Here is a 14136-nt window from a genome sequence, read left to right on the forward strand (position 1 = left end):
AGTTTTTCTATAATGGGAAAAGAAAAATGGAGTGGTAGCTGGAGAGAAATACAGTTTTAAAGGAGGCTGTTTTGCAGCCTCTTTACTACATCCTTGTATACTGATGGAAATGATCCAGGAGAAAAGAATATCTTGATGATTCAAGGAATAAAGAAGACAACTGTCTGAGTCTAACTCTTGTACAGATGAGAGAAGGTGATACTGATACACAAAGGCCGGGATTGGCCTTAGATAGGAACAAAGTCAGTTTGTTCTTCAATTCAAATAAGAGAAGGATGAAGTGATTAGTTCTAGATTCAGATAGATTGGTAGATGTAGTTCAGGATGAGAAAGTTCTCTTTTGACTGCTTCTATTTTCTCAGGGGAATATGAAACAAAACCATCGTCTTAGAATAAGGAGGAAGGAGGTAGACATCTAAAAATTCATTATCTAGAGGTGGAAAAGGGAAAGGTCATTTAATCTATTTCACTGTTTTCTGACAGGGCTGCCAACGGATGTAAATAGATAACCTATATTTAAGATCACAATCTTCTACTTCGCTATTAAAAAAACAGACTAGTTCTAAATACTCAATGGTGATTATATACCAAACTTTTAGCTACTTTACTAGATATATATCCCTTGTAATTTGATGGTATGTTATTCTAAACTTCTAAAGTCTGTTAAGATATAATTTGTCTAATAACTTGGCAAGTATTATCTTTCATGGAAAGCAAAGATGGAGGCTGTGTGAATCCTAGTGTGAAGAAGAAATGCTCACACACATTTAAAAATGCATTCAATACAATGGATTTTCTCTTCTCAGGACTAAAATGACGTTAAGCAGCTTGAATAGGGAGAATATGCAGAATATTTGTCATCAAAGTCAAGGGCAAATATGAACTCTGGGGGAAGAGTGCTCAAGAGACATTCTCTAACTGCTGTTATTACATTGTTGACTGCAACTGATACAGGGGATGCCTTGAAAACTCTCTGAAAAAAAAAATTTCTCCCTTATTAGAAAAAAAAAATTTTTTTTTTCTGTCAGGTTTTAAGCTTAGGTTTTCTGAGGATTTCGATAGCGCTATACTTACACTTTTCTCAAACAAAACAATAGAAAAATTATATAGCCATGTGTAATCTTAAAATTAAACCACTTGTAATTTCTATGAATTTAAATGTGCCTCATTTCTTTTTGTTTTTCATTATATTTGTCCAATTTTAAGACAAGGAAAGGGAGTTAATTGTAGAACATGACATGATCTATTACATATTTTATATTGAGGATTTAAATATTAGTTCAATCAATAGCTATTCTATAAAAAAATACAATAATAGAAATTTGTACTTATATATTGTGTCATTTGTGAAAACAAAGTTTACTGATTGTCAAATCTAGAGCCCATAAATGTCGCCATGTAATTCTTAATATCCAAACAAAGATACCAGCAGCTAGATTGCAGCTAAGATGTTAAGTGGTAAAGAAAATGGAAGACATGCATTTTTTCTGTGTCTAATATTTTTTTAGATTATGGGTAAATCAAAGGTGTCATGACACATAAAACACATGACAGGTAAGACTGTTATCAATCTTGCAAATTTGTTGCTGGAAACAAGATTTAAGATATCAAGAAAGGTGTTACACTGTGAAACTGATGTCCTCCAGGAAACAAAAAACCAAAAACTTAAAAAAAAAAATTTAAAAAACCAGCAAAAGCAGACTTAGAATATTCATGAGGAGTTTTATACCTCAATACTGGCAAACTCATTAACAGTCGTGTGGGTAGAAAAAGAAAGTGTGACGCTTAATTTGGGTAATGGAAATTCCATCAGAAATCCTTGCCTTGCCCTGTCATGGAATGTGAATTCCAACTGAGTAAAGGGCCAGAGAAGATATAGGGTAGGAGTACTCTAAAAAATACTTTCAATGGCCAGGCCTCGTTATCAAAGGGAGTTGTGAAGCTCTAGTATTTGTACAGAAGAGAGGCTTAGGATATACTGCCTGAATGCAGGCGGTGTCGCTTATTCTCCAGCTATATTTGCACAGCAAACATGCACTCGGACTGCATGTTTGTCTGAGGAGGGACTGGTTGAGGGGGCACATTTATGGAGATTATGCAGAGCTCCCCAGCCAATTTTGATGCCTCTACTACAGCAAAGGCAGCTTGAACCCTAAATAACATGATGAAACTGGCAAAAACAAAACAAACAAAAAACCCCAAAAAACAACCATTACCCTTTGAATCTCTTCCAGCCTTTTGACTTTCCTTTTTTTGACCCTCAATATCCCAATACCCTTATTCTGCTTCCTGAATGTTTAGGAAATTGCTTAAAGCATCCAACAAGCATTTACCCAGCACATACTCTGTTCCAGGCACTGAGCTACTTCTCTGTCACTTACCACTTACCATAGTGCACATCATTTCCTCCATGCATATGTGACTGAGTAAAAAACGACAAATCTGGATTTCTATGCTGGTGCTGGTCTACTAGGCTTGCTCCTAGCTCAGAGCTCCTCATACACCATCATGTCATCAAGTGTCATTCACAGTTATGCCTCAATGAAATGACAAACTGTGCAGGAACTAGACCTTTGGACTATCTAAAAATAGTAAAAACTCTAAATAGTGAATCTTCATGTTGTCAAGACATGATCACATAGCATTCTGTGGGAAGCCATTCTTAGCCAGATGGTAGACTGAAACAGATCTGATCCATAGTTTCTTAAGTAATCAAGGTCACTAAGACTTAATATGTTACTCTTCCTATGAACACTTAAATTTTAATATGGAGTGTTTCTTTTAAAAAGAAAATAAAAAAGGCAATTATACTTTAATAACTGAATTCCAAGCATCACAAGTGGCTGATGAGTATGATACTCTGAGCAGGGGCTCTTCCCTTTCCTTTCCCTTTTTTTTTTGTTTTTTTTTTTTTGTTTTCTTTTAATTCCCAGGCTTGTCCCTTTTTATACAAGTACCAGCCTATTCTATTCTCCCCATGAGCAGAGCCAGCCTTGACAGAAAACCATGGATGATTCCTCCAACCTTCCAAAAGAAAATTTTAAACTATTTATTAGTAGATGATAATAGAGATTAGAAGTAGGAGTCTTTAAATTGTGGCAAAGAAAGTGAGTATTATGAAAACACTCTCTAACACTGTTTGGAGGTGTGCTTCTATGGATTACACAGGGATTATAATTTGTATTTCTTACAACTAAGAGTCCCATCGCCTAAAAAGTCTCCCCTTACCCTCGCCCAAATCAGTGAACAGCAAAGCATAAGCTGTAATAGAATCTCAAAGTTATTTAATGGACTCTCTTCTCTCACTACTCCGGTTGCTCTATGGCAAAAAGGTGTACTCTCTCTCACATGGTACCATTTAATGTGGTGACTCAGCAATGATGAGCATAGAATTATCTAGTGCTCTTTATTTTGCTACTGCTTTGATGCAATCAATAGAGGCCTATAGGTTACATAGAACTGAATGTTGGGGTAAATGCCTGCCTTCAGCAAGTGGCTAGGACACTGAAAAGTATAGTCCAAGGAGCCTGAATTTATCAGTTCATTCAAAGTTGCCAACAGTTCATAAATTAAACACGCTTAGCTATTATTTTCACTCTCACAGGTTCTGCATGAGCCCACAGTCAACCCTGGGTGCCCACATTTAACACATACTTCTATAACAAAATCAGTCTAAATCAGTTAAAAGAAAGTAAGCTAAATTAAAAAACAAACAAAAAACTTTTCATTTTCAGATTTGATGTCATTATTAGAACTCTAATTTCGAAAAATGTAAAAATACACAGGATGCTTTACTGGATACCTATAGATGCTTGACAGTTACTTTAAAACATCTTTTTTCAAATGACATGTCCTAACATTTAATTCAAAAATGACTAGTTTTTAACATGTGTCCCATTCCAAAGTTATGAACAATCCATCATGACATTCACATTCTAGCATGCTTCCTACTACATAGTAATATCAAGTATGCATAAAGTTTTTTTTTTTTTTTTTTTTTACATATACTGAGAGTTCTGTAGATTTCCTTCCATTTGGAAATCACCTATTTTGATGTCACATGGATAGGACTAGATTACCTTTGAAATTTTCCCAACTTTGAAACACTTGATTCTATATTTCAGTAGTCAGGGGAATCGTACTAAGTGTAGAAAAGAAAAGAATTTGTCTGTACTACATGAATTATCAAGAATGAAAAGGCCTCCTGCCTAACATTAATCTCTTCTCCCAACTGCTACAGGACCTAAAATCCCCTCCCCCTACTAGAGGTATTTCTTAAAGGTGCTCTTAGGGCTTATGAATTTTACTTCGATTTGGTCATTATACTACAAAAGAGGGATAATCAATTAACTTAAATTCATTTTCCTATTTACTATCAATTGTCACATTGAAAATAAGATCCCACAGGCAAGCTTTGGGGTGACTAGTTGGGGAGTGACCATGATATTATTTTGTGCTGAACTAGTTCATCACCTTATAAGCAGCTTCCCAGCCAACTGACTCTGCCACCCTCTGCCTTCACATAAAAGGCTACCTTTCCTAGGCACTTTTATTTTCCCATCTATTATTTAGTAAGGCCTTTGCAGAACTTTCCTCTTGTGTGCTGTTCTAGCTGTCCACTGTATCCTCTGGGTCTGATATATTTATGTTGCATTTTCTGTCTAAAGCCTAGGGATATTTTACAAACATCCACTGTTTGGGGTCAGCCCATTCTAACCCTTCCCTAATTTCACACAATCCCAGCTTCTGGAATCCCTTGAACTCTGGCTTTACTTGGAGGGAAAGTCAGGTTGCAGAATCCAGTAGGGTAAAATTTTAAAGGAAGAAAAAAAGAGGTGCTAATCTAAGCAGCCAGGTAATGGAAAAGAGGAAAGTCAAAGCCTGAAGACAAATGGGGTTTACCTTTATAACTTCTTCCTAGCACCCTGCAGTCACAGCAATACCATAGTAAATAAAATTGCCACAGAAAAATTTAAAGCTGATATATTAAATGGAATTTTAATACATTTAATCTAATGGAAGCAAAAAAATCCTCCTGTACATTTGTTTCAAATATGAGAAAACTAAAGCAAAACTGATCGTTTTTCTTTTGAACTATACAAATGCATTGTTCAAATATCCATGTGACCTTTAGAACTAGTCAGTATATGTTATAGACTTGTACTCATTTATTATATTACTCATTTTCCTAAAACTACAAACCACAGGAACGTCCCCATGAAAACTGTGTATTGTTCTAACTATGTATGCCAATATTGTCATCAAGCCAACCACTAGAGGTGAAGGCGTTTACGTATGTATTCCATGATCAATGCTAGAGTCATCAAATCATGTACCACCCCTCTTTGACTACATTCAAAGATGCAGCACTATATCATGTACCATCCCTCTTTGACTACATTCTCTTTCTGTCAGAGACCCTTCTGTGTAGAAAGAGGGGAAGTGCTTCTTTGTATAGGGTTTATTACATTACACCCTCCCTGTGTATTCACAGCAATATTGTGGGATCAATAGAAGAAATTGCAAAGAAAAAGCCTTCCACTTCTTTAGCCCGTTGATATATTAAATCAGAACTCTCAGTGGTGGAAAAAAAGAGGAACACATAACTTGACCTAATTTTTCTAGAGGATTGCCCCTGAAAAATAAATAGGGCTTCATAAACCAAGTCAGCAATTGAAAACAATAAACTAAGAAGTAAAAGAGTTCCTTTCTTGGTAATTTTCTATACAAATATGTTTTGTAAATAATTAAACATACTATCTCAGAGAAATAGTTGAAATTATAACATGAGGTTACGATGTAAAGGGAAACAGCAGCAGCTTGCAAAGCAAATCCAATGTTTTGCTCAATTTGGTTTCAGGAAAGAGAATCCCCTCCCATGCCTAATTTTCCAATTGTTAATAAAAGGGAGTAGGGGACATTCGTTAATTTATCAAAACTTCATCATTTGAAAATGCAGGAAATGAAACCAGATTTGGAGGAAGTGAGAAGATGCCAGATGGAATACCATGTATAATATCTGCCTATATTATTCCCAAGCTAATTCAGTTCACACACACACACATATACACACACACAAAAACAACAAAAAATTAGTGTTATCCTATCATTACCAGCACCTCAAGGCTATTTCATTAGCAAATCAACAATATTTACTGAGGGTATACTAAGACTGAACACTATGTAGAAACAGTATGCTTTATTTGCAGATAAGAGGTAAAGGGAAGGCAGTTTTGAAACATGAAATTCAAACACTTAAGAGTGGAACACTCATTGTAGTAATCTTAATTAGAAAGAAAAATTAATTCCTTCTTTTTCCTTCCTTCCTTCCTTCCTCCCTCCCTCCCTCCTTCCTTCCCTCAATCTCTCCTTTCCTTCCACAAATATTCACTGAGTACCTATATGTTCCAGGCAATGGTCAGAACTGAGTATATAACAGCAAACAAAACTGACAAGTTCTGTACTTTCATAATATTATTATGAAATAATATATTATTATTATTAATTCTTATATTATTATATTATTCTGGGTAAATTATTTATAATTTACAAATTATAATTTACAAATTATAATTTGCTTATATTATTCTGGGTAAATCTGATGATAAACAAATATATAAATATGTTCATTTCAAATGGTGGTGCTATAAAGAAAACTAAAAAATCATGTAGTGATAGAATAGGTATGAATAATAAGTACAGTTGGGGAAATAAGATTGTGATGGAGAGAGTACACACCCTTAAATAGAATGGTCAGGGAAGGTCATTCTGAATGTTGACATTCTAGCCAAGACTTGAATGATAAGAATGTGACTATCATAGGGAAAAGCATTGCAGGCAGATCAAACGCAAGTGAAAAGACCTCAAGAGCAAAGTGGCTGAAGGACAAGGAAACCAGTATGGCTGGGGTGTGATGAAAGGAGAAGTAGTAGGAGATGAGATGGAAAGGTAAATGGTACTAGTCCATTAGCCCTCAGAGGCCCTGTGAGAAGTTTGGGTTTTATTCTCAACATGAGGGAAAACTATTGGGAGATTTTAAGCAAAATAACGACATGGTCTGGTTTATATTCTAGCAGATAACTTTAACTATTATGTGAAATATGAATTTTAGAGGGAAAGCAGAGGCTCACAGAAACCGGTGAGGAATCTATTATACAGTCCAGGAGAGAGATGGGTAATTCAAATCAATTAATCCATTTCTTTTGAACAGGTTTTTGTTCATTAGAAACTTCCTGTAATGGAAGGAGTTTTGTAGTAATCAGTGACAACTAAAAGAACTTCTCTGGCTTTCTAAGTATGGATCATTTCCTTAAAATGAAGAAAAAATCTATTTCTTCAAAGTCCATATTGCTCTGCTATATACATTTCTAATGAAAAGAACTGCAAATAGGAAATAAATTCTGGAAGGACCAAAAATTAGATAACTTACCATTTTTGGCTTTGCAGGATCTGCTGTCTGGCTGCATTATGTAGCCCTCCACGCAACTACAAGCATAGGATCCATACGTATTTATGCAGGTCTGGCTGCATGTACCATAAACAGCACATTCATCTTGATCTAAAAGGCAAATTAACAGCATTTCTAAGCAGATTTATTGTTGGGCATTTTTTTTCTCCCTGAAGAAAACATTTTTTCCAAACTTTGGAAATAAGCTATTTAAAAAAAAAAAAGAAAAGCGAGAAAGAGCCAACTCCAATACATCTTTTCAAAACCACACTAACTGAACATAAAGTTCAGTGTCATTTTAATAGTTACGGAGATACAAGATCAAGCTTAACACCAAATCTTTTACTTTAAAAGATAATTTATTTGCATTTTTGATGCGTAGGCTAAAAGTCCTTGGATATTTGTGCAAAGGTATAAAATGCACTCCAATGAGTATTTGCTGAAGAGTTCTACTGTTTACGACACTGGCTTTTTCAGGATTTTGACAAAGAATTAGTCTGACAACACGATTTTCAATGAACAGATTAAATAAAAGTTCTGAGCTAAGCAATGTAAACCACCCTCACTAAATCAAAAGGAGGAAACTATTAAGTACTTGTTGCAAACAGAAATTTTATCTTAATTAATTTTTATTTTAATATCTATGGCCCTCCTCCTATTTCTTCCCTACTTCCACTCGCTAAACTTTTTTCCTCCAGCATCTTGTTCAAATCTCTGTAAGCAGCAGGCACTTAATGATTCTTAACCAACCGGGCAAATTAAAAAAAATAAAACTCTGCCAGCTAGTAATTTAGACAAATTTGTATTCAGTCTGTCCTGTGTACCAAGCACTATACTAATCCCTGAAGAAACCAAAATTTATAAAACATGATTTCAATCTCTAGGTGAAACAAGTCTAGTGATATAGAATTTCATTTCTATGCATTTCCTTATAATAGAGTCATACTCTAGTTATAATAGAAACACAGAGAAGTAAATGAACCTGCTTGGAATTGAAGGGAAAATGTGAAGGCTGCATACTGAGCTGAGTTTAAAGGATGATTTAGATTTCCTCAGACTAAATAAAAAGGGATCAGATGGAAAGAGGTGTTCCAGTTAAACAAAACAGCATGTGAAAAGCCATTGGGATGACACAGTAGGGATTTCAAAGAAGTATAAGGAGTCAGGTGGAGTAAGGGTGTATAACAGGAAATGGTAAGAGATGATATTGGGAAAATCGCTTTGGGATGGGATAATGAAGTTATTTGTATGCTAAACTAAAGTGTTGTACATTATACATAGGCACTGGGAAAGCATTAATTAGATGAGCTTTATGATCAACTTTGTATTTGAAAACTAAACAAAGTCATGACAAACGGATTGGTGAATATAGAGAAGAGATCCTGGAAAATTAGCTATGTGCTAATTTCACACAAGAAATTGTATTTCGAAGTCATAATATTTTGAACAATGACAGTAGCAGTGGGAATGGAGAAGAGGGAATGGACTCAAATGTTTAAGAAATAGAATAGGTAACATGTGAAGTTTGACTGGATATGATAGAAGAGAATGGTGGTCTAATCTTATAAGAAGTGTAGATTACAGTGGAGGTATCATGGGAGGAAAAAATGAGTTTGATTTGGATGTGTTAAATTTGAGGTATCTGTAGAGCATCCTTGAGTAAACATTTAATAAGTAGTTGGAAATATGGAACCAATAATATAAGGTGAGATCTGTCTTGGAGTATTTGAGAGTCAATAGCGTATGGATAATAGATTAAAAAAATAGGAGAGGGTTAGATCCCACAGAGAGAAAGGGAAAGTCGGGAAAGCTTAGCTATAGAAAAATACTTTAGGATACCAATATGAAAAAGGCAGGCAAGAAAGAGGAGTCCATGAGCCTCCTTTGAAGGATGTTAAGCAGATTAAACTGCTTGGGTATAATAAGAATATATATTTGGACTTTGTCCTCTGTTTCTGACACAGAGTTCAGTTACCTTGTAATTTTTGAGCTATAGGAGTATCTTTTGTTATTTCTAACAGAGCCCTGTGAAATACACTAAGTCTATGGTAATGAGGTGACTCAGGGTGGGGCTACTAGATATTCTCAGAATGGGACTGGTCTCCAAAAAGATCAAACAGGTGACTTAGAGGGTGGGAACTCTCAACCCCATCCTCTGACCCCCCAAGCTAAGAAAGGAGTTGACTAAGGAAAAGCAAAAGATGGCTGAGTAGCCAAGGAACCATTTAAATTGGGAAACTATGCATTTGTATGATATTTATTTGCATTTCTCTCAGATTTTTTTTTAGCTTCGTGTAATAGCCTGCATTTATAGACAGCTTGTTTGAAGTAAGTAGCTTTGGGGATAGGAAGAATAGTATTTGGAGTGAAGTCCACAGTGATAATGTGAAATTAAATCTTGAATTTGATAGAGTCCAGCCCCTAGCGGCAGAAATGATGATTCTTATCTATAACATTTTCACCGATTTTTTCAACTTTACTATTATTGGTTCCTATTTTAGTTTTTCTGATATGTGATTATGCTACACAGGAAAGCAGTATGAATAATGATTTCTTTTGTTCTTTCTCCTTAGTCAGAATGCACTGTTCTGACATTGATGTAACTCCACAAAATTGGCTGCAAAGAAACATCACTTGTAGCGCTATCTTCTTTCTTCCTTTAAGGACAGGGAATATCCTGGAAATTCCTTCAGGAAAGCGTAAATGATGCTCAGACCTGGCCATCCAGGAGTGCAGAGAAAGTAAAAAAATCTCCTCTTCTATTGGTGAACTTCCATAAAAATTGCTGTGTATTTCCTTACTAATGTTCAACAGAAGAAAGTGATTATGGTGATTTTTACGGATTTAAAAGAGAGATTCAGGAGAAAGAGATTCATGTAAAAGGAGCTGAAAATCCTGACACCTATAGGAATGAGGTATAGCAAAATAGTGAGAAGGATACAGGTAAGTATATTGGCCTACCTTGTGTGAATGGCAGGTGTTGTTTTGAACTTGAAATTGCGTGCATGTCCAGAGGTACTACTTATATCTGGCAGACTTTGTGATTGTAAGGGGTCTAGTGTTGACAAATCTGAGTTTTTTCATAAAGTCTGAACTTCTGTGTGCAACCTTCTGATTTTCAAATGTTGGTTTAAGAATAATGTCAGTCAAATAAAATATACCAGTTTGGTCCCCCTATAGTCAGATTATGCAGCCTTTGGGTCTGATAAACATTTAATAATACATGTTTTTATAATATTTGTATTATGCAGAAAATGAAAAAACAACAAACTGAAAATTCAAGCCTGATGTACATTATAAACAAATGAGCCTCTCTAGGATAAGAATAAGTGGGCTCTGGAGATCTGTGTTTTAGTCTCAAGTCTTTTACTAAAAAGATGTGCAGACTTAACTAAGTCACTTAATTTTTCAGGGTCTCACTTTTCTCACTTTTGTCATGAGGATTTTAAAAAATATTCTCTGAGGATTTTTTTCAACTTTAAGATTCTGTTTTTAAGGTAAATGTTATAATATTAAAGCAAAGGGTTAAAGTAATCAGCAAAGTACCAATTTCTTTGGAAAATATTCTGTTTATTAGTGGTGCTGGTAACACAGATATGCCTCAATTTTATACACAGATTCTATATTCAATGTTTTCTATATAGAGATTCTAAATACCATATAAAATAATGTATTGTTTATATTGTGGATATATCATATATATATATATATACACACACACAAACATATGATACTATGTATATGTATATATATTTGGATTCAACATAATGAAGAAGTAACCTAAAATAGTTCAGTATGGCAGAGTAGAGTCATTTTGGAAAGTAAACATTTGGTGTAGAACGTTCACAAAAACAAAAATTAAGACATTAAAAAATAAATATTTTATATTCATCATTATTGCATTGGTCAAATATCAATCACCAGAATTACCAATGCAAAAGTTGTAAAGAATATTACATGACTATTATTAACTTAACTTAGTAGATAATAAATGTCTACTACACTGCAGCTATATAACAGACATAAAATATTTAGGAGGTTAAAATAATTAAATCCAAAGTTTTAGTGACTGACCAAAACACATCTCATTGTTGACATGTCCCATGTCTGTCATTACTGCAATATGAATTGAAAATTGATTTGTAACCATATGATATCACTTATATGTGGAATCTAAAATATGGCACAAATGAACTTATCTACAAAACAGAAACAGACTCACAGACACAGAGAACAGACTTGTGGTTGCCAAGGGGGAGGAAGGGAGGGAGAGGGATGGACTGGGAGTTTGGGGTTGGTAGATGCAAACTATTACATTTAGAATGGATAAACAACAAGGTCCTACTGTACAGCACAGGGAACTATATCCAATCTCCTGTGATAAACCATAATGGAAAAGAATATATAAATCAATGTCTGCATGTGTATAACTGAGTCACTTTGCTGTACAGCAGAGATTGGCACAGCATTATTAATCAACTACACTTCAACCAAAAAAGGAAAGAAAATTGATTTGTATAAATGCTTATCTAATGTTTATATATGTGGTTTTTGGGGGAGAGCCAACTTTTAACTCTCAAGAGACCAAAAATAAAGTGAACATAAACATTGTGTGGAACACATGGTAGGTGCTTGAAGATATTTTATTAAATTTCTGTTAATTAAGCCTCTGTTAAAATAAAATTGAGTAGAATTACGTGTCATAATTACCTTTACAGCTTCTTCCATCTTCTTTTATTTCAAATCCGTCCTCACAGAAACACATTGTACTATTTCTGACCATGGCACATTTATACTGACAATTCAACTGCTGGCAATTGGGCAACAGTTCTGTAGAGGAAAAGCAAAGATATTATGTCTATATAACTGTGCACACATGTATACTATTTAACTTTAAACGTTAATATTTACTCAGTGCATAACCATAATAATACAGCTTTGACTGGTTTCCTAGAAAGTTTCTATGACTGGTTGACAGAACAAAACAATATCTATTCCCTCTAAAATATGTTGGCTTGCATTTGCTTGAAGTATTGTTAATAAAAATTTCAGATCAATCTGTTCATTCTTTCACTTTTTCCCTTATTACGTACATTCAAAGGCACAAATCCTTTCAAATTCTGGTAAATTATTTCAAGAGGAAAAATGTCAACTCAGTGGTTGATTTCACCATTTATGCCTTTCTTATCTGACACATCCATTGATATTCTATCTTTTGAGGGCTTGTTTTGACTTACTAATCCATGTATAACCTTTGAAGCAGGTGGCAAAATATTAGACAACTACTGGACATAATATATTTCATAATATCTAAACCCTTTCAGAACAAATACATCAGTGAAGCCAAAGTTAGCAAAACCTTAGAGCAAATTAGGTTTCAGTATGATAAATGCATGAAACACAGATGAAGTGACACAGGCATATTCATTTCACAAATAATTTCTAACAGGAATAAGATCTGCTAAACAAGAAAAATTACAGATAGAATGTATGACTGACTGTGGTGTCTGAAAATAGAGATATTAATGGGTCGTGACAATTTCTTTTTTCCCCCTGGGGAGAAAAATAAGGGTTTTAAAGATCAAGGTTAAATGATTCAAAATAAATTGATATTTGCCACAAGTTTAGCTGGTGCTTCAGAAATATTTTAAATTTTAATAAAAATATATGAAAGTCCAGTGTGGAAAAGGACAGCTAGAATACTCCAAACTGAAAATTTGGTATTTTACTAAAAAATTAACTATCTCTAGTATTTTCTTAGCCCAATTGCTTTTCAACTCTTTCATGAAACTATCAATATTTTACGTATCTTCTCTTCTTAAAACTTTAAATCTCCTTCATAATGGTCACCCACATAAGATGATCTTGCTTCCTACTTCCCTGAGAAAACTGAAGCTATTGAAAGAAATTTTCCACAGATTTATGCTTCACATTTTACCCACCTCTGCCTATTCTTTTCTTGCTTTTCAAACTTGGTTTAACTCATAATTAAAGCTCCAACCCCAACTCCTGTGCACAAATCCCATCCCCTTTCACCTACTCAAGGATATCACTTCAGTTTTTCTCTACTTCCTCTCAAAATCATCTTTCAAAATTTATATTAGATCAAACTAAAGCCTCCATCCCTTTTTGTCAATTAAGTTTCATGGGAACACAGTCAACGGTCATTTGTTTACATATTGCCTATGGCTGTTTTTACACTACAGACACAACCCAACTAGTTGCCTTAGTTGACTAGTTGGCCCCCCAAACCTAAAATATCTACTATAGCCCTTTACAGAATGTTTTCTGACCCTTGTACTACTTTTCCCCACATTAAAAACAAAAAACCTTGATCTCACGTCCTGTATGAGTCACTGTGTCCCAGTATCTTTGTTCCTCTTTATAACAACATTTACAAAATAATCCATACTCACTGTCTCTTTCTTTCTCTCTGTTTCTATCTTAAGCCCACTCCAGCAAGCTTTTATCTCCATTGCTACAGAAACTGCTCAGATACAGGTTTCCAATGACCTTGATGTTGATGAGTGTGATGGCCTTTTCTCAGTCCTCATCTTACTTGACCTATCAGCAGCACTTGACACTGTTAACTAGTTTTCCCTGATGTACATTCATCACTTTGCTTCCAGGGCTCAGGACTTCTGGTTTTCCTCCTATTTCACAGCCTCCTTTGTATAGTTCCACATTTT

The 14136-nt window shown here is 34.7% G+C and overlaps 1 protein-coding gene across 1 annotated transcript in view; it reads right to left on the reverse strand.

The window, feature by feature from the left end:
* Positions 1-14136, reverse strand: part of LRP1B (LDL receptor related protein 1B) — a gene marked incomplete at its 5' end in the record, with an annotated part of 1526008 nt that overhangs the window by 977690 nt on the left and 534182 nt on the right. Inside the window, 2 exon segments of the mRNA XM_057550915.1 lie at positions 7430-7558; positions 12158-12277. Coding sequence (XP_057406898.1) covers positions 7430-7558; positions 12158-12277 — 249 coding nt within the window.

The sequence above is a fragment of the Balaenoptera acutorostrata genome, chromosome 8 (genome assembly GCF_949987535.1).
Source record: "Balaenoptera acutorostrata chromosome 8, mBalAcu1.1, whole genome shotgun sequence".
Taxonomy (NCBI): Eukaryota; Metazoa; Chordata; class Mammalia; order Artiodactyla; family Balaenopteridae; genus Balaenoptera; species Balaenoptera acutorostrata.